Genomic DNA, 25,707 nt, shown 5'->3' on the forward strand with positions numbered 1-25,707 from the left:
CTCCCAATCTGAGGGCTGTCTTTTCACCTTGCTTATAGTTTCCTTTGTTGTGCAAAAGCTTTTAAGTTTCATTAGGTCCCATTTGTTTATTTTTGCTTTTGTTTCTAAAATTCCGGGATGTGGGTCATAGAGGATCCTGCTGTGATTTATGTCAGAGAGTGTTTTGCCTATGTTTTCCTCTAGGAGTTTTATAGTTTCTGGTCTTACATTTAGATCTTTAATCCATTTTGAGTTTATTTTTGTGTATGGTGTTAGAAAGTGTTCTAGTTTCATTCTTTTACAGGTGGTTGACCAGTTTTCCCAGCACCACTTGTTAAAGAGGTTGTCTTTTTTCCATTGTATATCTTTAATATCCGCAAATCAATCAATGTAATACACCACATTAACAAATTGAAAGATAAAAACCATATGATTATCTCAATAGATGCAGGAAAAGCCTTTGACAAAATTCAACATCTATTTATGATTAAAACTCTCCAGAAAGCAGGAATAGAAGGAACATACCTCAACATAATAAAAGCTATATATGACAAACCCACAGCAAGCATCACCCTCAATGGTGAAAAATTGAAAGCATTTCCCCTGAAATCAGGAACAAGACAAGGGTGCCCACTCTCACCACTACTATTCAACATAGTTTTGGAAGTGTTGGCCACAGCAATCAGGGCAGAAAAAGAAGTAAAAGGAATCCAGATAGGAAAAGAAGTGAAACTCTCTGTTTGCAGATGACATGATCCTCTACATAGAAAACCCTAAAGACTCTACCAGAAAATTACTAGAGCTAATCAACGAATATAGTAAAGTTGCAGGATATAAAATTAACACACAGAAATCTCTTGCATTCCTATACACTAACAATGAGAAAACAGTGAAATTAAGGAAACGATACCATTCACCATTGCAACAAAAAGAATAAAATACTTAGGAGTATATCTACCTAAAGAAACAAAAGACCTATACATAGAAAACTATAAAACACTGATGAAAGAAATCAAAGAGGACACAAACAGATGGAGAAATATACCGTGTTCATGGATTGGAAGAATCAATATTGTCAAAATGGCTATTCTACCCAAAGCAATCTATAGATTCAGTGCAATCCCTATCAAACTACCAATGGTATTTTTCAGAGAACTAGAACAAATAATTTCACAATTTGTATGGAAATACAAAAAACCTTGAATAGCCAAAGTTACGTTGAGAAAGAAGAATGAAACTGGAGGAATCAACCTGCCTGACTTCAGACTATACTACAAAGCCACAGTCATCAAGACAGTATGGTACTGGCACAAAGACAGAAATATAGATCAATGGAACAGAATAGAAAGCCCAGAGATAAATCCACGAACCTATGTTCACCTTATCTTCGACAAAGGAGGCAAGGATATACAATGAGTGTTTTTAATAGTGGCCTTGAATCATCAAGAAAAGATTAAAAGTTCTTTAGTGCTCTCCTTTTAAGTTTGTGGAGAACTATGACACTTTTTTTTAAAAAATATTTCTTTCAGATATAGTTGTACACTTAAGAAGCTGTGTGTTTTGGAAACTTTACACATGTGGAACGTTTGTTTCTCAATCATACAATAAATTAGATGGAGATAAGTCAGAATTGCTAAGCGTTGCCTAGAGCTCACCAGATGGAGCACTGTCGAGTGTCCATCTTCTGTCGAGTGTTCCATCTCTGTAAATGATGGACAAGAATAGTAGCAGCTAGCAGAGACTTGTCTAGAAGAGAACAGAGAGCAGAGGCCGATGCGTGCAGGCTGCTGAACTGGGTCTGTGAATAGAGGGTTTTTGATACTAGACTGCAGAGTCCCTTCATTGTATATATGAAGCAGCTGTGGCCAGCTGATGTACATAAAAATGTTCGCCTGTTGTCTCGGTTATAATAAATTCATTACATAGAATTAAATATCGATATTAATAATGGAATTTTTTACCTTATTGTTCTTTAGTCACTGTGATTCTGGGTTAGTTACTCTGCACCTGTGTCCTCATATGTAAATTGTACATAATAGAATATTCATTGAATAGTGATGATTAAATGAGTTAATACTTTAAATTCCCTGACTTGTTTAGTAAGTGCTCAAAAGTATTGCTGCTCTTAATTACTAAGGTCATCTGTAAAGCATGAGTAGAGTTCCATTGTTTTGTTAAAAATCTCAGAAAGTCCTTGGTACCACATGCTTAACCTCTAAAGTATAAATAAAAGCATGCTTTACATGTGCTTTTATTTACTTAGGCCTTCTTCTGTCCTGTCAGACTTCTTACATATCCGAGAAGAGGGGTCAGCTCTCACCATCTCCTTCATCTCTATTTACCTAGTGTGTGTTTTCCTCCTGAGCTTCTGTGTTGGTCTACTGGCCTTATTTCCACTAAAAGCAGGACAAAATTTTTTCTTCTTCTGTTGTTAGTCTGTAGGTGCCCATTTTTGACCTCCGTCTCCCTGGTGACACATACTCAGTGCTTGAAAATTGCTGAAGTAGTTGAGAGAGACTTAAGAGATGTGAACCTAAGAGAGACTTAAGAGAACAACCAACTGCAGTTTGTTGCTCTTGTTTGTGTTCAGTTTCTTTTTTTAATCTTAATTGTAACAAACCAATTTCAGAGAAGCAGGAAATTTTGTGTAAACATTTTATAAAAATACACATGTAAAGTAATTGTCAAGGGTTTTGTTTATTTAATGCACTTCATTTATAAATAACTTCTCTGCATTCATGGGTTCGATTCTTGGGTCGGGAAGATCCCCTGGAGAAGGAAATGGCAATCCACTCCAGTATTCTTGTCTGGAAAATCCCATGGACAGAGGAGCCTGGCGGGCTACAGTCCCTGGGGTCGCAAGAGTCGGACACGACTTAGGGACTAAACCACCACCACTGCATAGCTGAGGTACATTTTCCCTCAGAAAAGGTTAAGAATCAATAAAGTATCAATTTTTCTCTAATTAAGGTGGATCAGTGATTGAGAAGCAGTGCTTTGATCCCAGCTGTACACACATTGTTGTGGGGCATCCACTTCGCAACGAGAAGTATTTAGCCTCAGTGGCAGCAGGAAAGTGGGTACTCCATCGCTCCTACCTTGAAGCTTGCAGGACTGCTGGGCGCTTCATGTCGGTGTGTATGCAAATTAATGTGAAGGGTCATTTTTCTTTAAAATTAAATGTCTTAATAATTGATTCCAGCACATAAAATATTAAACTAGTTATATGAAATATTTTGGTTTGTAACTGACCATCACAATAATATCTGTCATGTAGTTTTTGAAGTTTTCAATCAAGATACCTCAGAGATCTCTCTTGTATAGACTAGTAATCAAACTGTTAATATATACCTCCTCTGAGACCATGTACTTCTGTGAAGTTCATCTTACAGTAGGTAAAGCCCAGTAATCTAAATATTACCAGTTGCTAAGATAAAGCTAGATGTACATGACTTTCACATGAAGGCAAATTAATCTACATTTCCTCCTCATAAATTGATGCTTGCTTAGTACTCTCTGTATTTAAAGGAACAAAATGTGTAGCTTGTAGCTCTTATTAGATTGTGGACTCTTTGAGGACATATTGTAGGACTTCAAAAGTTTGTTGAACTAATTCTCTAGGAAGAAGACTATGAGTGGGGAAGTAGTTCCATACTCGATGTTTTGACTGGAATCAATGTACAGCAACGAAAACTAGCCCTTGCAGCAATGAGATGGAGGAAAAAAATCCAGCAAAGACAAGAATCAGGCATTATGGAGGTATTAATATATATAATTATGTGGGTAGTATAAGTGGCATTTGATGTCATGACTACTCCAGATTTTAATTTTTTAAAGAGAACCTGTATTACAAAGTAAGAATAATTCTATTTGTCTTTTATTCTTTGATTGAAATACTTAATTTGGGCATTCTAAATTGAGCTTAGTGATTCCTAATTCTTCTAATTGTGATCAGCAGTAATATATATTTAGTGTTGATGGCTCTCTTAAAAATCTTTTATATGTTTAAAATGTGACCCATACTATATTTCTTCCAAAGAATCTTTTCAGCCTCTAGCTTCAGGAGTTCTCAACTTGGGGTCCACAGATTATCAAATCAGATATCAAAGGAGTTTATAGATCAAATTCAGAAAGATCAAATTCGGAAAGGCTATACACTTTTGATGGGGGCAAAAATACATCCTTATTTTTACAAACCTCTAATTGAAAGTTTGCAAGATCTTCATTATATAAGTCTAGGCAACAAATCACAACACTGTTAACAGTGCTGTGACGTTCCCCACAGAAATCAGATATTTTTTAAAATTTATTTATTTCTTTGGCTTCGTTGAGTCTTACCTCCAGTGTGCAGGATCTTCACTGCATCATGTGGGGTCTTTCCTTGTGGTGCGTGAAATCTCTAGTAGTGGCTTTCAGGCTCAGTAGTTGCAACGTGGGTTTAGTTGTTTTGCAGCATGTGGGATCTCCAACAGGGATCAAACTTGTATCCCCTACATTATAAGGCAGATTCTTAACCACTGGACCACCAGGGAAGTCCCAGAAATCAGATATTTTGCTTGCATTATGTTTGCAACTTGAAATACTGTTTATGTTCATCACAACTTTAAAATTATAGTGCGCATAGACCTCCACTGGCAGTGGTTTGACTTTATGATGCTGCAAAAGTGACACACATTCAGTAAAAAGCATATTTCAGATTTTGCATGTTGGTCTTTTTCTAGGCTAGCATTATGCAATGCAGTATTCTCTGGTGATTCTGGGCTATAGCAGCAACCACTGCGCCCAGTGAGCCACGTGATCATGGGGGCGGTTAACAACTGATAAAACCATTCTGTTTTTCACTTTCAGTATAGTATTCAGTGATTACATGAGATATTCAACTACTTTATTATAAAATTGACTTTGTGTTAGCTGATTTTGCCCAACTAAAGACTTCTGTAAGTGTTATGAGCATGTTTAATGTAGGCTAGTAAGCTATGGTGAGATAGTATTACTGACTCAAAGGACATGAATTTTAGCAAACTCTCAAATTAGTTAGTGGACTTAGTGGAGAACAGATGAGCCTGGTATGTTGCAGTCCATGTGGTTGCAGAGTCAGAGACACAGCTCAGCAACTGAACAGCAACAGCAGTAAGACTTCCCTGGAAGTCCTGTGGCTTAGTGGCTAAGGCTTTGTGCTCCCAATGCGTGCGGCCCAGTCTCAATCCATGATCAGAGAACTAGATCCCACATGATGCAACTAAAAGTCCCGCGTGCTGCAACTAAGACCTGGTGCAGCCAAATAAATAAAGTTTTAAAAAACAGTAGTAATCAATGTTTAGTACATTAGGTGTATTTAAATACATTTTTTACTAAATGGTGTCTTCAACCCTCTGATGGGTTTAAGGTAGAAGCACATCTATTATTATGTCACAAATTTTTTAATATTTTTTATAATTTTCAATAAAATGGTTTCTTTTGTAATACTTTGTTTTATTTTGAATGTTTATAAAACATTCATATGATATGGAAATTACATTTCAATAAAGTTGTTTTTTTTTTTTTTAATTATTTGGAAAACAGATCATAGGTTTTACTAGATTGCCAGGTGGGTCCATGCCTCACAAAAAGGTTAAAAATGCAAATTATATCATCTTTTATGTTATATTCTGAGTTCTGTGCTATCTGCAAGTCCCTGTTAGCCTTGGTTCCCTTTATTTTAGAGTAATTCCACTAGCTTCTGTTAACTGTTAATTCTGTACTTAAATTAAATTTCCAATTTGTAGTCATTTTCAAGGGAAATAATAGCGAGGCTTCATCTAATCTAAGAAGCCATGTTTTAGATTCTACAATTAGATTAGTTGTAAGGAAAAAAAATATTAGGAAAAAAACTAAACAAATTTCAAGTTGCTTTGTTTTATTGTTACCTAATTATTAAATCATTGTTTTATTCGTTAATTATTTATTGATGGCCTACTGTATGCCAGACAGTATTTATTGTATGGCCTACTGACTGTGTGTATCAGAGTGTTCTGACCAAGTGTTCAGTTCATCAGAAGTAAAACTTACAAGATTATTCACTTACATAAAACTAAGACTACAGAGAAACTAATGTTTTTATATTGTCATTTATTTTCCAAATAATTTCTACACTGATTATTTTTTATTTGTAGGGGGCATTTAGCGGGTGGAAAGTTATTTTACATGTTGATCAGTCCCGAGAATCAGGATTCAAACGCCTACTTCAATCAGGAGGAGCAAAGGTTTGTATTGAGTCAACTTAACTGGATTTCTTTTTTTTTTTCATTTATTTTTATTAGTTGGAGGCTAATTACTTAACTGGATTTTTTACAATTACTTCTAACCAAGGTTGCTCTGATCAGTTCTTGATTTTCTGTATTATGAGATGGTAATCCTTTGGTGTAGATGATACAGTTGAACTACCTGGGAACACTGATAAATTGTGGTGCTTTTTGTTTTTTCCTTAGGTGCTGCCTGGTTATTCTGTATCTTTATTTAAAGAAGCTACACATCTCTTTTCTGACTTTAATAAACAGAAACCAGATGACTCAGGAGTTAATATAGCAGAAGCTGCGGCCCAGAATGTATACTGCTTGAAAACAGAATACATTGCTGATTTTCTTATGCAGGTTTGTGAAATCCTGTCCTTGACAGCCTTGCTACCAGAAACATGCTTATATACATACAGATATAACTGTACAGCAAAACCCTTGGTTGTTATTCATAGAATGTTAATCTCCCATTAGTCTCCTTGATTCAACCCTTTCCGTTTCCATCTATTTTTTTTTTCCGTCTATTTTTTAAAATAATCAACACAAGTAAACATTTAGCCTGGAAGGTACATATAAAATGGGTGTAAAAATCTGGGGACCTCTAAAAGCCTTAAAGGTTGCCCTCTAAAATGTTGGAATATAAAGAAAGCAGAAATTGATTCTGCGAATTCAAGGAGAGACATTTACCCAAGGGTCCTTTCTAAATTTTCTTGACCCTTTTGCTGTGTTGTTTAGTCACTAAGTCGTGTCCGACTCTTTGTGACCCCGTAAACTGCAGCACATCAGGCTTCCCTGTCCTTCACCACCTCCTGGAGTTTGCTCAGATTCATATCCATTGAGTGAGTGATGACATCCAATCATCTCACCCTCTGTCACCCCCTTTTTCTTCTTTCAGTCTTCCCCAGCATTAGGGTCTTTTTCCAGTGAGTCCTCTTCCTATCAGGTGGCCAAAGTATTTGGAGCTTCAGCTTCAGCAATAGTCCTTCCAATGAATATTCAGGGTTGATTTCCTTTAGGATTGACTGGTGTGATCTCCTTGCTGTCCATGGGACTTGCAGGAGTCTTCTCCAGCACCACTGTCCTCTTTTACCCTCATCAAGAGGTTCTTTAGTTCCTCTTCTCCCATTTGAGTGCTATCTTTTGCATATCTGAGGTTATTGATATTTCTCCTGACAATCTTGATTGCAGCTTGTGATTCATCAAGCTGAGCATTTCACATGATGCACTCTGCATAAAAGTTAAATAAGCAAGGTGACAGTATACAGCCTTGATGTACTCCTTTTCCAATTTTGAAATAATCTATTGTTCCATGTCCAGTTCTAATTGTTGCTTCTTTACCTGCATACAGGTTTCTCAGGAGGCAGGTATGGTAGTCTGATATTCCCATCTCTTTCAGAATTTTCCACAGATTGTTATGATCTACATAGTCAAAGGGTTTAGCATAGTCAATGAAGGAGATGTTTTTTCTGGATTCTCTAGCTTTTTCTATGATCTGATGGATGTTGGCAGTTTGATCTCTGGTTCCTCTGCCTTTTCTAAATCCAGCTTGTACATTTGGAAAATCTTGGTTCACATACTGTTGAAGCCTAGCTTGAAGGATTTTTGAGCATCACTTTGCTAACATGTGAAATGAGTGCAATTGTGTGGTAATTTGAACATTCTTTGACTTTGCCCTTCTTTGGGATTGGAGTGAAAACTGACCTTTTCCAGTCCTGTGGCCACTGCTGAGTTTTCCAAATTTGTTGACTTATTTAGTGCAGCACTTTTAACAGCATCATCTTTTAGGATTTGTAATAGCTCAGCTGGAATTCCATCACCTCCACTAGCTTTGCTCATAGTAATGCTTCCTAAGGCCCACTTGACTTTGCACTATAGGATGTCTGGCTCTAGGTAAATGACCCCATCATCATGGTTATCCCAGTCATCTTTTTTTGTATAGTTCTGTGTATTCTTGCTACCTCTTAATCTCTTATGCTTTGATACATTGTGAATATCTGTGTTAAGACAGTAAGGGAAATCATGCACTTGCTACATGGAAGGCTCACTATATTCCTGCTCAGAATTGGCCTATGTTGGCTGATTTGAATGAGCAAAGAAAAATCTTGACACCAGAGTGCCTAAAATGCCATTAGGAATCAGTGAGATATGACACATCATAAATGTCATACCACAAAGGATTTCAAATAGAAGGAAGTCAAAACTCAACCTGCTTTGTAATTGTTGCTGCTTGCGTTTGGAAGTTGGTCAGGGTTTAATAGAAGGAATGCCTGAAATGACATAAAACCTGTTATAAAGCAGTGAAGTGTACTGAGTAGGAATTAGTAAATCAGTGCTTATTCTCCTTGAACATCTAAATATATGTGTATATATATATATTTTTAAACAGGTATGCATGCTTTATCAATTTTAAATGACAGATTTCTTGAGGTAAAAGAACACCATTTATCCAAGAGATCATGAAGATTTATTCTAAGAGCCATCTCTGATGAATTCATGGTTCATTAGAATGCTGTGTAAAGGATTCTGAGGTTGTATCATTAGCAGTGCCAACATAGCCATGTTTTTGTTTTCCTTGCTCAACTTAGAATCTTTTTTCAGTAGTAGCATTTCTTTCATTAGAGAATGAGAGCTTTATGATCCATTTAATTTCCCTTTTAGTTGCTAGAAACTCGGGGGAATTTTTTTTAATATAATTTTCTCCTTTCCCTTTATTACTTGATTTTTTATTTTGTGGACTGTTACTATACTGTAATTTGTGGGTTTTTTTTAATCAGTTAATTTATTTTAATTGGAGGCTAATTACTTTACAATATTGTGATGGCTTTTGCCTTACATTGACATGAGTACACATGTACGGGTGTACATGTGTCCCCCATCCTGAACCACCCCCCTACATCCCTCCCCATCCCATTCCTCTGGGTTGTGCCAGAGCACCAGCTTTGAGTGCCCTGCTTCATGCATTGAACTTTCACTGGTCATCTGTTTCACAAATGGTAGTATACATGTTTCAGTGCTATTCTGTCAAATCATCCTACCCTTGCCTTCCCCATAGGATCCAGAAGTCTTTCTTTATATCTGTGTGTCCAGTTCCATTCTTCTTGTTCCGGATTGCTTTGGCTATTCGAGGTTTTTTGTGTTTCCATACAAACTGTGAAATTATTTTTTCTAGTTCTCTGAAAAATGCCATTGGTAGCTTGCATTGTCTTGGGTAGTATACTCATTTTCACTATATTGATTGTTCTGATCCATCCATCTGTTTGTGATTTCTTTCATCAGTGTTTTATAGTTTTCTATATATAGGTCTTTTGTTTCTTTAGGTAAATTTATTCCTAAGTATTTTATTCTTTTTGTTGCAGTGATGAATTGTTTCTGTAATTTCTTCTGATTCCTATAGCTAGGACTTCCACAACTATGTGAATAGTAGTGGTGAGAGCTGGCTCCCTTGTCTTGTTCCTGATTTTAGAGGAAGTGCTTTCAATTTTTCACCTTGAGGATAATGTTTGCTGTGGTTTTGTCATATATGGCTTTTATTATGTTGAGGTATGTTCCTTCTATGCCCTGCTTTCTGGAGAGTTTTTATCATAAATGGGTGTTGAATTTTTTCAAAGGCTTTCTCTGCATCTACTGAGATAAGCATATGGTTTTCGTCTTTCAGTTTGTTAATATGATGTATCACTTTGATTGATTTGTGAATATATTTAAGAATCCTTGCATCCCTGGGATAAAGCCCATGATGTATGATCTTTTTAATATGTTGTTGGATTCTGTTTGCTAGAATTTTGTTGAGGACTTTGTACCTATATTCATCAGTGATATTGGCCTGTAGTTTTCTTTTTGGGGGGCATTTTTGTCTGTTTTTGGTATTAGGGTGATGGTGGTCTCATAGAATGAGTTTGGGAGTTTACCTTCCTCTGCAGTTTTCTGGAAGATTTTGAGTAGGATAGGTGTTAGCTCTTTTCTAAATTTTTGTCCATTTTGTTTGCATATAGTTGCTCTTATGATCCTTTATATTTCTGAGTTGTCTGTTGTGATTTCTCCATTTTCATTTCTAATTTTATTGATTTGATTCTTCCTTTTTTTCTTGATGATTCTGGCTAATGGTTTGTCTATTTTATTTATCTTCTCAAAGAACCACATTTAGTCCTGTTGATTTTTGCTATATTTTCCATCGTTTCTTTTTCATTTATTTCTGCTCTGATTTTTGTGATTTCTTTCCTTCTGCTAACTTTGGGTTTCTCCTTTTTCTAGTTGCTTTAGGTATAAAGTTAGTTTATTTATTGATGCTTCTCTTGTTTCTTGAGGTAGGCTTGTATTGCTATGAATCTTCCTCTTAGCACTGCTTTTATTGAATCTCGTAGTATGGGTTTGGTATTGTTGTGTTTTCATTTGTTTCTATGGATATTTTTACTTGCTTTTTTATTTCTTCTGTGATCTGTTGGTTATTTAGAAGTGTGTTGTTTAGCCTCCATAGTGTGAAGTGAAGTTGCTTGGTCGTGTCTGACTCTTTGCGACCCCATGGGCTATAGCCTACCACACTCTGTCCATGGGATTTTCCAGGCAAGAATACTAGAGTGGGTTGCCATTTCCTTCTCCAGAGGATCTTCCCAACCCAGGGATCAAACCGAGGTCTCCTGCATTGTAAGCAGACACTTTACTGTCTGACCCACCAGGGAAGTCCAAAGTGAAAGTTGCTCAGTAGTGTCTGGCTTTTTGTGACCCCATGGACTATACAGTTCATGGAATTCTCCAGGCCAGAACATTGGAGTGGGTAGCCAGCCTTTCCCTTCTCCAGAGGATCTTCACCCAGGGATCAAATCCAGGTCTCCCACATTGCCAGCGGATTCTTTACCAGCTGAGCCACCAGGGAAGCCCTTAGCCTCCATGTGTTTGTATTTTTAATCGTTTTTTCCTGTAGTTGACATCTAATCTTACCACATTATGATCAAAAAAGATGCTTGAAATGATTTCAATTTTTTTTTAGTCTACTAAGGCTAGATTTATGGCCCAGGATGTGATCCGTCTTGGAGAATGTTCTGTGTGCACTTGAGAAAAAAGTGAAATTCATTGTTTTGGGGTGAAACGCCTTGTAGATATCAATTAGGTCTAACTGGTCCACTGTGTTATTTAAAGCTTGTGTTTCCTTGCTAATTTTCTGTTTGGTTGATCTATCCATAGGTGTGATTGGGGTATTAAAGTCCCCCACTATTACTGTGTTACTGTTTAATTCCCCTTTCATACTTGTTAGCATTTGCCTTACGTATTGAGGTTCTCCTGTGTTGGGTGCATATATAATTGTTATATCTTCTTCTTGGATTCATCCTTTGGTCGTTATGTAGTGTCCTGCTTTGTCTCATCACGGTCTTTATTTCAAAGTCTACTTTATCTGATATGAGTATTGCTACTTCTGCTTTCTTTTGGTCTCCATTTGCATGAAATATCTTTTTCCAGCCCTTCACTTTCAGTCTGTATGTGTCCCTTGGTTTGAGGTGGGTCTCTTGTAGACAGCATATATAGGGGTCTTATTTTTGTATCCATTTGGCCAGTCTTTGTCTTTTGGTTGGGGCATTTAGCCCATTTACATTTAAGGTAATTATTGATAACTATGATCCCATTACCATTTACTTTGTTTTACATTGGGTTTTATAAATCTTTTCTGTTTCCTGTCTAGAGAAGATCCTTTAGCATTTGTTGAAGAGCTGGTTTGGTGTTGCTGAATTCTCTCAGCTTTTGCTTGTCTCTAAAGCTTTTGATTTCTCCTTCATATCTGAATGAGATCCTTGCTGGGTAGAGTAATCTTGACTGTAGGCTTTTCTCTTTCATCACTTTAAGTATGTCCTGCCATTCCCTTCTGACCTGAAAAGTTTCTGTTGAAATATCAGCTGTTATCTTTATGGTGATCCCCTTGTGTGTTGTATGTTGCTTTTCCCTTGGTGCTTTTAATATTTACTCTTTGTGTTTAATCTTTGTTAGTTTGATTAATATGTATCTTGGGGTGTTTCCCCTTGAGTTTATCCTTTTTGGGACTTTGGGTTTCTTGAACTTGGGTGGCTATTTCCTTCCCCATTTTAGGGAAGTTTTGGGCTAGAATCTCCTCAAGTATTTTCTCATGCCCTTTCTTTTTGTCTTCTGTGACTCCTATGATTCAAATGTTGGGGCATGTAACATTGTTCCAGTGGTCTCTGAAGTTGTCCTCATTTCTTTTCATTCTTTTTTCTTCTGCCTCAGTTATTCTACTGTTGGTTCCCTCCAGAGTGCTTTTGATCCTCAGTTATTGCATTATTCATTATTGATTGACTCTTCTTTATTTTTTCTAGGTCCTTGTTAAACATTTCTTACATCTTCTCAATCCTTGTCTCTAGTCTATTTATCTGTAACTCCATTTTGTCTTCAAGATTTTGGATCATATTTACTATCATCATTCTGAATTCTTTTTCAGATAGACTCCCTATCTCCTCTGTTTTTTTGTGGGTATTTATCATATTCCTTCACCTACTGAATGTTTCTCTGCCTTTTCATTTTGTTTAGATTGCTGTGTTTGGGGTGCCATGTCTGTAGGCTGTAAGTTCATGGTTTCTCTTTATTGTGGAGTCTGTTCCCTGTGGGTGGAGTTGGACTAGTGGCTTGTCATGGTTTCTTGATTGGGGGAGCTTGTGTCTGTGTTCTGGTGGGTGGAGCTGGATTTCTTCTCTCTCTAGTGCAGTGGAGTGTCCAGTAGTGAGTTTTGGAGTGTCTGTGGGTTTGGCATGGCTTTGGGCAGCCTGTGTTTTAATGCTCAGGGTTGTGTTCCTGTTTTGCTGGAGAATTAGCATGGTATGTCTTGCACTGGAACTTGTTGGCTCTTGGGTGGAGCTTGGTTTCAGTGTAGGTATTGAGACTTTTGGGTGAGCTCTTGTTTATTAATGTTCCCAGAGTCAGGAGTTCTCTGATGTTGTCAAGTGTTGGAGTTAAGCCTCCTGCCTCTGGCTTTCAGTCCTTCTCTTACAGTTGCCTCAAGACTTCTCCATCCATACAGCACAGATGATAAAACATCTAGGTTAATTGTGAAACAATTCTCCACAGCAAGGAACACCCAGAGGGACTCATAGAATTACAATAGAGAAGAGAAGAGAGAGGAGGAAGATAGAGGTGACCAAGAGAAGAGGTGGAGTCAAAGGGGAGAGAGCAGTCTAGCCAGTAATCAATTCCCTAAGTGCTCTCCACATCCCAGAACACCCAGAGAGATTCACAGAGTTAAGTAGAGAAGAGAAGAGGAAGGAAGGACATAGAGGTGATCTGGATGAAGAAAAGGGAGAGTCAAAACGGGAGAGAGCAATCAAGCCAGTAATCAAATCCCTAAGTGAAAATGGATACTGAAGATTAGATTCTTAAAGGTACAAAATTGATAATACCAAAAAGCAAGATTAAAAATCTAGAATAGACTCTCAAAAATACAATATAAAATACAAAAACAAAATCAATCACAATATTTATATATATATGTGAAATTTACTTTAAAAAATAGGGTGCTTTTTATGCTAGGTAATACGAGGTTATAAAAATTAAAGGAATAATAAAAAAACTTTCTTTAAAAAGTGAAAAAGTCATAATAATAAAAATATATCTAGGAATTTCTCTGGAGCTATTGTGGGCAGTGTGATGTTAGTTCAGTGTCAGATAGTCCCTTTTTCCAGCTTGTACTTGTTTTCAAGGTCTATAGGTCCCCCTCCAATGCAGAGTCAGTATTAACTGCAGGGTTTTAATGCATTGCACTTGTCTCTTCCACAGCGGTTCCTTCTTCTGTTTATTTTGACTTCCTCTGTTTGCAAGTCTCTTCAGTGTCTACTTTCCGCCCTGACACAGGGGGGCAAAGGTGGCTACTTATTTAGGCTCACTTGTTCAGTTGTGTTTTGGGGAGGGAGGGACACTGCAAACAAATACCACTGACGTGTGTGGGGAGTGCTCGCAGTGTATGGACCACCCTGGGTTTGCCACAGCCCAAGGCAGCGTATGTTTCCCAGGTCTGCCCTGCTTAGACTCCAGGGTGCTCTGCAAGGGCACTGTCCCAGGTGGGCCCTACATTCCATGCAGTCCCCAGGTCTGAGCTGCTCAGGTTCTCGGGAGCTTTGCAGGGCAGAGGCCCAGATGGGCTGTGCGTTTTGCACCTCCCAGATCCAAGCAGCTCAGGCAACCCAGTGCTTGATGAGCACCCTGTCCCAGATGCGCCGCACATCTTAATCACCTCCCTGGTCCTGGCCTGTGGTCCCCCGGTGCGCCGTGAGAGCACCATCACGGGTATGCTGTGTGTCGTTGAGGAGCTGATCTCAGGCTGTGACACTCCTGGCAGATGTCAGCCATCCAGGGTCCCAGGAAGATGTAGCTAGCAACTGGGAGCATGCTCACAGTTTGGTGGAAGACGCAGGCTCCAGGCCTGAGACTGCCACAGCCCCTTGCCTTCCGGCTCTGGCTCTGTCACACGCCTGCCTCTCTGCCTCTGGGGAGGGAGGGCCCTATGTTGCAGCTGACTCACACTCCTTTGGCATTCACTCATCTTTGTTCTGTGAGCACACCAGGGGTGACCGTGCTGTGTTAGAGCCTTTCTCAGGAAAGTGGTTTTTTTTTTTTTTTGTCTCTGGCGATCCCATGTTGCGGTCTCATGTTAGCTCACTCAGATTGTCATCAGGGTATTCAGGCCCAGTCCTTACCCTCAGGACCAATGATGCTGCCCACACCTCCCTGCCCAGCCCCCACTCTCTGGTGGTAGACACAAGCATCTGGACTACTGTGATGCTGGCAGTTGTGGTTAGGTGTGTATTCTGTGGAGTCTTTTTTTTTTTCTCCCAGTTATGTTGCCTCTGAGATTACAAAACTCCCCACAGACCCACCTGTGAGAGGGCTTCCTACTGTATGGAAACTTCTTCACACTCTCCCCAGGACGGGTCTCCATCCCTAAATCTTTTGTCTCTGTTTCTGTCGTTTATATTTTGTCCTACCTCCTTTCGAAGAGAATGGGCTGCCTTTCTGGGTGCCTGGTGTACTCTGCCAGTGTTCAGAAGTTGTTTTGTGGAAGTTGCTCAGCATTCAGATGATCTTTTGATGAATTTGTGAGAGAAAGAGGTCTCCCTGTCCTATTCCTCCACCATCTTGGAACCGCCTCCCCCTAAATATATTTTTTAGAAATCTGTTTGTTGAGATACGAGGTTTTAAAATTCTGCTAATTGAATAGGGGGCAGGGATTAGAGGAATGTGGGGAGGCTCCTGTACTTCATCCCTCCAGAAGTTACTGATTGTTTCAGGGATATGGCTGCCATCTAAGATAGGACCCAGCATAGATGAATTGCTTAATTTGTACTGTGTCAAGTGTTTGAAAGTGTACTATAGTTTGTTGGTATTTTTTCTTACATATGAAAGAGTGTACAGAAAGTATTTCCTGGTTAAAGAATAGCAGAATGTCATCAGGCACCCAGGATAAAATATAGATTGCTGGTCTCATACGCCCTCCAGTTGCTCCTCTCTGGTTGTTCATATCCTTGCCTTTGTCAGGGTTGGTAAGTGTGTCAAGTTGTAGATATCTGGAGAAGTGCATTGGGGGAGTAAACTGCACTGTATTTCTCCATCTGAGCTCATCATTGCCTGTCTCTAGGTCTCAGGAGTAGGTCAAAACAGAAGACCTTTGTAGAGTGAGGCAGCAGGCTAAGGATGGGAGAGCAGCAGCTTCACATCAAGTTCATGGCCAAGAGAAACCAAGCAGAGGTAGGACCCTGAGATAGACTTACCCCAGTGTTCTGACTTCAGGTTAGAAACTAGGTGCTGTGGCTGCAGGGATCTTCATGGTAACAGACGTCAGCATGTCTTCAGTTGCATTGCTTTGGCTTGGGTGGTCACCATGTATCTACCTCTGTACACTGCCGTCATCCCAGGAGCTCCATTCACTGCCCTTTGTCTCTTCTGGTAACTTTTGTCTCCTTGCTTCTAGTATTGCTGTTGAGTAGTCTAAAGCCATCTGATTCATAATCCTTTATATGTAACTATAATCTGGTAGGAGTTTCTTTTTTTTTTTTTTTACGTTTCTTATGTCTGAATAGTTTCTGTTTCCACTAAGCTGTGTTTTCACAGCTGGGTTTTCATCTTCCATGTTAGAGGGATTTATCAGATATCTAATAATTCTTGGTTTTCTATACATGATTAAGACAAGGGGGTAAAAAGCTGTTTAAAAGTATTGAGCACATTTGCATCTTGTCCATTTTGAGCTGGGTGAGATGGTGTGGGTGGACTAATTATTGGACCTCCTCTCCTAGATTCATAACAGTGATTCATTTTATGTATATATTGCAAAGTGATCCCCACGGTAAGTCCAGGTACAACCACACACAGTTACAAAATTTTTTGTATTTTGTGTTGAGAACTTCCAAGATTCACTCTCAGCAACTTTCAAATATACCATGCAGTACTATTAATTATAACCACCATGCTGTGAATTATATCCCCATGACTTACATATAACAAATTTGTATCTCCTGACCACCCTCATCCTTTGCCCACCCACCCCTCAACCCCCTGCCTCTTTCAAGCAACCATCAATCTGTTCTCTCCATCTGTTGAGTTCTGAGGGTTTTGTTTTTTAGATTCCATTTATAAAAAAATCATTTAGTATTTGTATTTCTCTGTTTGACTCTTTTTGCTTAGCATAGTACCCTCAAGGTCCATCCATGTTGCCACAGTTGGCAGGGTTTCCTCTTCAATGGCTGCCAGCCAGTATTCCATTTAGTCTGTGTGTGTGTATGTGTATATACCAGTTTTCTTTACCCATTCATTCATTTCTGGATACTCGTATCTTGGCTATTGTAAATAATGCTTCAGTGAACATGGGAGTGTAGATATCTTTTCAAGTTAGTGTTTTTGTTTCTGTTGGATAAATACCCAGAAGTGGAATTTTTGGACCATATAGTAGTTCTGTCTTTAATTTTTTGTGGAACCTCCATACTGTTTTCCATTGTGGCTGTAGCATTTACATTCCCACCAGTGGTGCACAGAGGTTCCCTTTTCTCTGCATTCTTGCTAACGTGTGTTGTTTCTTTTCTGTATAAAAGTTATTCTAACAAGTGTGAGATGATATCTCATTGTAGTTTTGATTTCCATTTCTCTGTTGATTAGTCATGTTGAGCACTTTATCATGTACCTGTTGTCCATCTCTATGTCTTCTTTGGGAAAAGGTCTGTTCAGATCCTCTGCCTATTTTTTAATGTATTTTTTTTTTTTTTTTTTTTTTTGCTGTTGAGTTTTATGAATGTTTTGTATACTTTGGATATTAACTCCTTATCAGGTACATAATTTGCAAATATTTTCTCCCATTTGACAATTTGCCCTTTCATTTTGTTGATGGTTTCCTTCATTGTGCAGAAGCTTTTCATTTGATAATCTCACTTGTTTATTTTTGCTTTTGTTGCCTTTGCTTTTTTTGTCAAGTCAAAAAAACAAAAACCACTGTCAAGAAGTTTGCCACCTGTTTTTTTCTAGGAGTTTTATGGTTTCAGGTCTTAGGTTCACGTCTTTAATCCATTTTGAGTTTATTTTTGTGTGTGATGTAAGATATTAATTGAGTTTCATTCTTTTGCATGTGGTAATTTAGTTTTCCCAACACTGTTTATTAAAAAGACTGTCTTTTCCCTGTTGTATATTCTTGGCATCTTTGTTGTAAATTACTTGACCATGTATGCATATGATTATTTATGGGCCTCTAGTCTATTCCATTGATCTGTTTTAAGGCCAGTACAGTGTTGCTCAGTTGCTCGGTTGTGTCCCAAGTCTTTGCAGCCCCATGTATTGGAGCACACCAGGCTTCCCTATCCTTCACCATCTCCCAGAGCTTGCTCAAACTCATGTGCATTGAGTCAGTGATGCCATCCAACCATCTCGTCCTCTGTCGTCCCCTTCTCCTCCTGCCTTCAGTCTTTCCCAGCATCAGTGTCTTTTTCAGTGAGTCAGCTCTTCACATCAGGTGGCCAAAGTATTAGAGCTACCAATACTTTGGTCCTTCCAGTGAATATTCAGGATTGATTTCCTTTAGGATTGACTGATTGGATCTCTTTGCAGTCCAAGGGACTCTCAAGAGTCTTCTCCAATGCCATTATTCAAAAGCATCAATTCTTTGGTGCTCAGCTTTCTTTATGGTCCAGCTCTCACATCCATGCATGACTACTAGAAAAACCATAGCTTTAACTAGACAGACCTTTGTTGGCAAAGGAATGTCTCTGCTGTGTAGGTTTGTCATAGCTTTTCTTCCAGGGAGCAAGTGTCTTAATTTCATGGCTTCAGTCACCATCTGCAGTGATTTTGGAGCCCCCCAAAAAAATAAAGTCTGTCACTGTTTCCATTCCCCATCTATTTGCCATGAAGTGATGGGACCAGATATCATGATCTTAGTTTTCTGAATTTTGAGTTTTATGCCAGCTTTTTCATTCTCTTTCACTTTATCAAGAAGCTCTTAAGTTCCTCTTTGCTTTCTGCCATAAGTGTGGTGTCATCTGCATATTTGAGGTTATTGATGGTTCTCCCAGCAGTCTTGATTCCAGCTTATGCTTCATCCAGCCCTGCATTTCACATGATGTACTATTTTGATAACTGTAGTTTAAACTGTTCAAACTGTAGTTTGAAATCAGGGCACATGATGCTCCAACTTTGTTGTTCTTTCTCTAAGTGAAGTGAAGTCACTCAGTCGTGTCCGACTCTTTGTGACTCCATGGACTGTAGCCCACCAGGCTTCTCCATCTATGGGGTTTTCCAGGCAAGAATACTGGAGTGGATTGCCATTTCCTTCTCCAGTTCTTTCTCTAGATAGCTTTGTTTGAGGTCTTTTGTGTTTCCATACAAATTTTAGGATTGTTTGTTCTATTTCTCTGGAAAATGCCATGGAATTTTGATAGGGATTGCATTGAATCTGTAGATTGCTTTGGGTAGCAAGGACATTTTAACAACATTAATTCTTCTAATCCATGAGCACAGATTATCTTAATGTTTATTTGTATCTTTTTCATCAGCCTTACAGCTTGCAGTTTAGTAATTTATAAGTCTTCATTTCATCAGTCTTACTGTTTATAAGTGTTAGTTGAATTTATTGCCCAGTATTTTATTCTTTTTGGTGCAGTTATAAATGGGATTATTTCTTCTTAATTTCTCTTTTTTTTAAATTTTAAATTATCTTTGTCTTTAAATGAAATTCTTGAAAGGGAATCCTCTTGAACTGTTGGTGGGAATGTAAATTGATAGAGCCACTATGGAGGACAGTGTGGAAAAACTAAGAATAAAACTACCATATGACCCAACAATCCCACTACTGGGTATATACCTAGATGAAACCATAATTGAAAAAGACATGTACCCCCAATGTTCATTGCAGTGCTATTTACATATATATATGTGTATGTATATGCATAGGTACATATATATATGTATATACATGTGTATGTGTGGAATATTACTTACCCATGAAAAGGAGCGCATTTGATTCAGTGCTAATGAGGTGGATGAACCTAGAGCCTATTAGAGTGAATAAGTCAGAGAAAAATATTATATATTAACACATATATATGGAACCTAGAAAGATGGTACTGATGAACCTATTTGCAGGGCAGCAGTGGAGACACGGACACAGAACAGACTTGTGAACACAGAGAAGGAGTGGGAGGAGAAGGTGGAACGAATGGAGAGTGTAGCATGGACACATACACAACCATGAGTAAAACAGACAGCCAGGGGGAATTTGCTGTATGCCTCGGGGAACTCAAACTCTGGTTCTGTGTGTGACGACCTGGAGGGGTGGAATGGGGTGGGAGGCAGGTTTAGAGGCAGGGGACATATGTGTACCTATGGCTGGTACATGTTGATGTATGGCAGAAACCAATACAATATTGTAGAGCAATTATCCCCCAGTTAAATATTTTTAAAAATTGAGTGGGAAAAATAGTTTTCTTATAAACAGGATATAGTTGGGATTTGGTTTTTATTCTCTAAAATGTTTAGTCCACAATATAATTACCAATACTGGACTTTATTTTTTGCCATTTGTCTTTTGGTTTGTCTCTCAGTTCTTTGTTCCTCAGTTCTTTTGTTGTCCTTTTTGGTATTAAATATCTTGTAGAACTCCATTTTGTTCATTGTCCTTTTTTTTGTCTGCACTGGCTCTCTGTTGCTGTGTGAGCTTTCTCTGGTTGAAGCGAGTGGGGTCCACTCTCTAGCTGTGATGTACGGGTTTCCATTGCTGTGGCTTCTCTTGCTGAGCAGCATGGGCTCTCGGCACATGGACCCCATTGTTGCAGCACGTGGGCTTAGTTGCTCCGTGGCGTGTGGGATCTTCTGGACCAGGGATTAAACCTGTGTCCCCTGCATTGGCAGGTGGACTCTCAACCACTGACCGCCAGGCAAGTCCAGGGTCCATTCTTTCTAAAGCAACAGCTTCTCTGCTTTTTTTTGATAGGTGGAAGTGTTTTGCTCTATTGATTACAATATACTTAATTTTTCATAATCTTTCTAGAGCTACTATTGTACCATTTTGCATAAAATTTAGAAATCTTGGAATCATATAGATTCAGTTGCTTCCCCTGTTCTTCAAACCAGGAATCAGTAAACTATAGCCCACAGTCCAGTCTGTTGCCTGTTTTATAAATAAAATTTAGAAAGTTGAAACCCAGCTATGTTCATTCATTGGCATATTCTATTTGGCTGCTTTTGCACTCCAACTGCATAGTTGAGTAGTTGCAACAAAGATTTGCAACTACTAAAATGTTTAATGTCTGACCCATCTATCTGTTACAACTCCACAATTTTATGTTATACTTCGTACGTTATGCCTTAGACAGTCTTATTTATTTTAAGGAAATCAAAAGAGAAGCCTTTTATATTTACCCTAATATATATCATCTTAAGTGTTACATCTTTCTAAAGAGCTAAGTTTTCGTGTGGTATCATTTTCCTTCAGCCTGAAGAACTTTCTTTAGTTTGTAATAGAAATATGATGGGGACCAATTCTAGTTTTCTTTTTTGAAAATGTCTGTTTTACTTTTATTCTTGAAGATTTTTGATAAGATATAGAATTGGGGGTTGAGTTTTTTTCTTCTTGTAGTACTTTAAAGACTTCATTCTCTCCTGGCCTGTTTTATTTCTGATAAGAAGTTAATGGTAATTTGAATTGTTCTTTATGCAATGTGTCATTTTTCCCCCCTCCCAAGCTGTCTCTAATGCCTGGCAACCACTAATTTTAAGAGGACACTAAAAAAAAAGAAAAATTACTATTTCGCTGTGTGAGGTCTCGGTTGCAGCACATGGGATCTTGATCGCACCATGCAAGGTCTTTTGTCGCAGCCCATGGACATCCTGACTGTGGCGCACGGTCTCCCGTCTATGGGCTCAGTCGTTGCAGTCCGTGGGCTCAGTTGCTCTGCAGCTTGTGGAATCTAGTTCCCCAAGCAGGGGTCAGACCTGTGTCCCCTGCTTTGCAAGGTAGATTCTTAACTACTGGACCACCAGCAAGTCCCAGCTAGTAATCTTTTGTCCATTTCTATAATTTAATGATTTTTTAAATCTTCAATAAATGAAATTGCTAATAGTGTGTGAACTTTGGCAGTTGGCTTTTTTCACCCAGTAAAATTCTTTTGAGATTCATCCAAATTGTTGTGTTAGTATACACTTTTATTCCATTTCATTACTGAGTAATACAGATATACTACAGTTAATCTTTAACCTGTTGAAGGACATCTGGGTTATTTCTGGCTTGGAGCTGCTAGGAATGTTTGTATAGTTTGTATGTGAATATAAGATTACATTGTACTAGGATAAGTGCCCAAGTGTATGTTTCCAGAGTGGGCATATTTTACATTCCCACCATCAATGTCTGAGTGATCCAGTTTCTTTGTATCCTCATCTACATTTAATTACATTTCAGTTGGCATATAATCTCTTGTGGTTTTAGCTTGTTGCATTTCCTTAATGGCTAATCAAAGTGAACATCTCTGTGTGCCTTTTTACCATGTTTATAATCCTCTTTATTGAAATGTCTCCTCATGTCTTTTGCCCATTTTGTAATTGAATTGGTTTAACCCTTGAGAGTTGTTTGTAGCAGATACTCGTCTTTTGTTGGATATGTGTTTGCACATATTTTCTCCCTGTCTCGGTTTATCTATTTACTTTTATCCTTTTTTTTTTTTTTTTTTGGCTATGCCACACAGCTTGCAGGATCTTAGTTCCCCCACCAGGGGCTGAACCCAGGCCCCCAGCAGTGGAAGCACTGAGTCCTAAGCACTGAACCAAAAGGGATTCCCTACTTTTATCTCTTAACAGGATTTTTTGCAAAACAGAAGTTTAAAAGTTTTTAGTTTTTATACTTTTATGACCCATTTTCCATAAAACATATGAAAATCTCTAAGTTCTGTCCGACTCTTTGTGACCCCTGGTCTATAGCCCACCAGGCTCCTCTGTCCATGGGATTCTCCAGGTAAGAATACTGCAGTGGCTAGCCATTCTCTTCTCCAGAGGATCTTCCTGACCCAGGGACTGAACCCAGTTCTCCTGCATTGTAGGCAGATTCTTCACCATCTGAGCCACCAGGGAAACCTCATTGTGAGGTTTAGGACAAAATCGTCAGAGGATTGGCTGGGGGGTTTTCTGCCTCGGAATATCCAGTTGCTCTAGAACCATTTGTTAAAGAGCAGACGGTTAATCCTCCTTTAGTTGCATTTGCACCTTTGTCAAAATTCAGACGTGGGTTTTGAGTCAGTCTGTTTCTGGTTTCTTTGTTCTGTTCCATCAATCTCTGTGTCTTTCCCTCTGCAAGACTTTTTTTTTTTCTTTTTGCAAGACTCAATTAGTCCTAATCCTAGGTAATGATTCCTTTCTCTTTATTCCTCTTTTTCAAAATGTTGTTGCTATTCTAGCGCTTGTACTTTTTTTTTTTTTGGCTTGTATCTTTATATGTAAATTTTTAAATAAGCTTATTTGTCTATAAAAACACCTTGCTATGATTTTAATAGGAATTACATTAAACCTGCAGGTCAGTTTAAGTGTTTGATGTCTCTAGTATATTAAGTCTTTACATCCTTGAAGACAGTAGGCAGTTGGCTTGGCTGACCTTACACAGTAAGTTGCAGCTCACATCTCAGCTGGGTTCTTGGGGCCTTACCTTGAGTCTCTGACATACATGATTTAGAGGTCAAGTAAGAATTTGGTCAATGTTTATAATACAGAGCTGGAGCTCCCGCCAAATTTTCTGGAATTTCCCACCTCATTTTCTAGTGCTGTGGTGCCATTCTGTCCTGTGCCTCTTCCAAGTTTTCTGTTTTAGCCAGTCAACATGACACAGACAGGGGCATCTCCCCTGACTAAAAGCTGTAAAAAGTGAAAAAGAGGATTCACCCCATTCATTCCTTTCTTTCCAAAGGTCGACCCCCCCTTTGGTATTTGCCTGATTGTTTCTTCTACAGTTTTCTGGTCAGAAGTTATACTTGTTAAACTTTGGAAGAGTTGGATTGAAAGGCATTTACCCAATGTGGTGGTGATTCCTTGTGTTCTCCAGTCTACCATGTTGCCAGGAATAAATTGCACTTTTAATAGCTGTTTTCTTTTATGTTGCAATATGGTTGTAAGGAAGAAAAATGCAAAGGATTTTGGAGTCAAGTGGAGAGGTACATGAATTTTGGCTTTGCCACCTGCTAGTTATATAACACTGTCGTTTAACCTTTTTTATCTGTAAAATGGAGAATAAAAAACCTATCTTACATATTTATTGAAAAAATTTTTAAAGGTTTTCAGAAACTTGCAATAAATACAACATCTCACTTAAATGATAGCTAACTGTATTTTGTTTTCTCTATTCTGTTTTTAATCTATATTTAATCCATTAAGATCTGAGCTAGCCCCCCTCTGCCTGAGCTATAAACTCATTTTTCTGATGAAATGTGAAATTTTGTTATGTGGGATCTGTTCATTAAGGGTGACAAGTGCTAAGTAGCTATCTTGGAAGACTGATGTTTAAGTTTTTTGGTTATAAAGCAGAGTAAAGGAATCTGTTACCTTATTAACAACAGTTTGAAAAAAAAAATAACAATGTTGGGTTTTCCCCTCTTTTATAGGAATCCCCTCCTCAAGTAGAAAATTACTGTCTTCCAGAAGCTGCTTCATTTCTTCAGAATAAAAAGGAACCTGGGCCTGGATTCTCACAAAAGAGGAAAGCCCCTACAGAAAAAAATAAAATCAAACGACCCAGAGTACAGTAATTATATTTACTCAGTTGCCAAACATTAAATGTTTTTTAAATTAATAACTTGAGTATGATTGTTATGGATTTGTAATTTAAAGACAAGAACGTGGAAAATTCAGCTTTAGTGTGATGGTGAAGCTTGAAGTTAGTTTTCAACACCTGAAATTTTAATCACTGAAATATTAACTGATCCTAATAGTTACCTGAAATAACAAAACGCAGCTCTTCAGCTAGCTTGTCATTAAACCATATTGATGTGTGTAAGGTGGGTTTTTATTTATTTGCTTGTAAGTATCCAAGTCTGTAGTTTAGTGGAAGTTTTAGCAAGGTGTTAGATTTTGCCTTAAAATGTCTGCTTTATTTCATAACAACAAGAAAATTATCAATTGGGATTCATTCATATTTTCCCTGATTTTTAGCTTCTCAAACCATTTTACCTCTTCTTAATAGGAGCCTGGGCACAAGGTTTAATGAGGAACTGAGGCTTTAAACTTAAGTGCGTGTGTATATATGTATATGCATGTTTGTACAAATCTCCATGATGTTTGCCAAGTTTGGGGGCCAAAACTTGGAAAATAAAGACAATAAAGAATAAAAGTAGTGACTCAAAGTAGTTGTTCAAATAGATAATTTAAAGAAAAAAACAAACATTCTGGCAACCATTCTCTTGTTGAAGCAAATAAAAGATTTGTAAAACAGCTTTAAAATGAATCTAGTTACATTTCTGATGTTGTTTATGTAGAATATTGGGGCTTCCCTGGTGGCTCAGTTGGTAAAGAATCTGCCTGCAATGCAGGAGACCTGGGTTAGACCCCTGGACTGGGAAGATCCCATGGAGAAGGAAACGGCTACCCACTCCAGTATTCTGGCCTGGAGGATTCCATGGGCTGTATAGTCAATGGGGTCACGAAAGAGTCGGACATAACTGAGCAACTTTCATATACACATGTAGAATATTGCTCTGGTGGGTTTAAAAAAGGAAGAACTACAGAACTGCATTAGCCTCTGTTAATCTAAACACTAGATACTACATGCATGGCCACAGTTCTCTAAATAGAAGGCTACCTCATTTTGTTTACAGGACTGTAATTTTGATGTAAATTGTTCAATTCCTAGTAATAATCTTTGAAAGGCAAACTCAAATGGTGATGAATTAAAATCCTTAACCTGAACACCAAACCCCTGAAGTTTTCATCAGATTTTTATCTAAGTGAAGTCGGGGTTATCACTGTC

General features: G+C 38.2%; 1 protein-coding gene across 5 annotated transcripts in view; it reads left to right on the plus strand.

Moving 5' to 3' along the window:
* Window positions 1–25,084, plus strand: part of TOPBP1 (DNA topoisomerase II binding protein 1) — a 76,419-nt gene extending 51,335 nt beyond the window's left edge. For 4 of the 5 annotated variants that reach the window (XM_020895867.2, XM_020895865.2, XM_070466729.1 and 1 more), the window contains 5 exons: window positions 2,950–3,113; window positions 3,601–3,738; window positions 6,132–6,221; window positions 6,447–6,608; window positions 24,347–25,084. In XM_020895867.2, the coding sequence (XP_020751526.2) occupies window positions 2,950–3,113; window positions 3,601–3,738; window positions 6,132–6,221; window positions 6,447–6,608; window positions 24,347–24,490 (698 nt within the window). In that variant the 3' untranslated portion in view covers window positions 24,491–25,084. Of the gene's footprint in view, window positions 1–2,949; window positions 3,114–3,600; window positions 3,739–6,131; window positions 6,222–6,446; window positions 6,609–15,870; window positions 15,981–24,346 lie in introns of all 5 variants that reach the window. The other variant, XR_011487364.1, reaches the window with a different exon arrangement.
* Window positions 25,085–25,707: the final 623 nt, after the last annotated feature.

This window comes from Odocoileus virginianus, chromosome 4 (assembly GCF_023699985.2).
Source record: "Odocoileus virginianus isolate 20LAN1187 ecotype Illinois chromosome 4, Ovbor_1.2, whole genome shotgun sequence".
Lineage (NCBI taxonomy): Eukaryota > Metazoa > Chordata > Mammalia > Artiodactyla > Cervidae > Odocoileus > Odocoileus virginianus.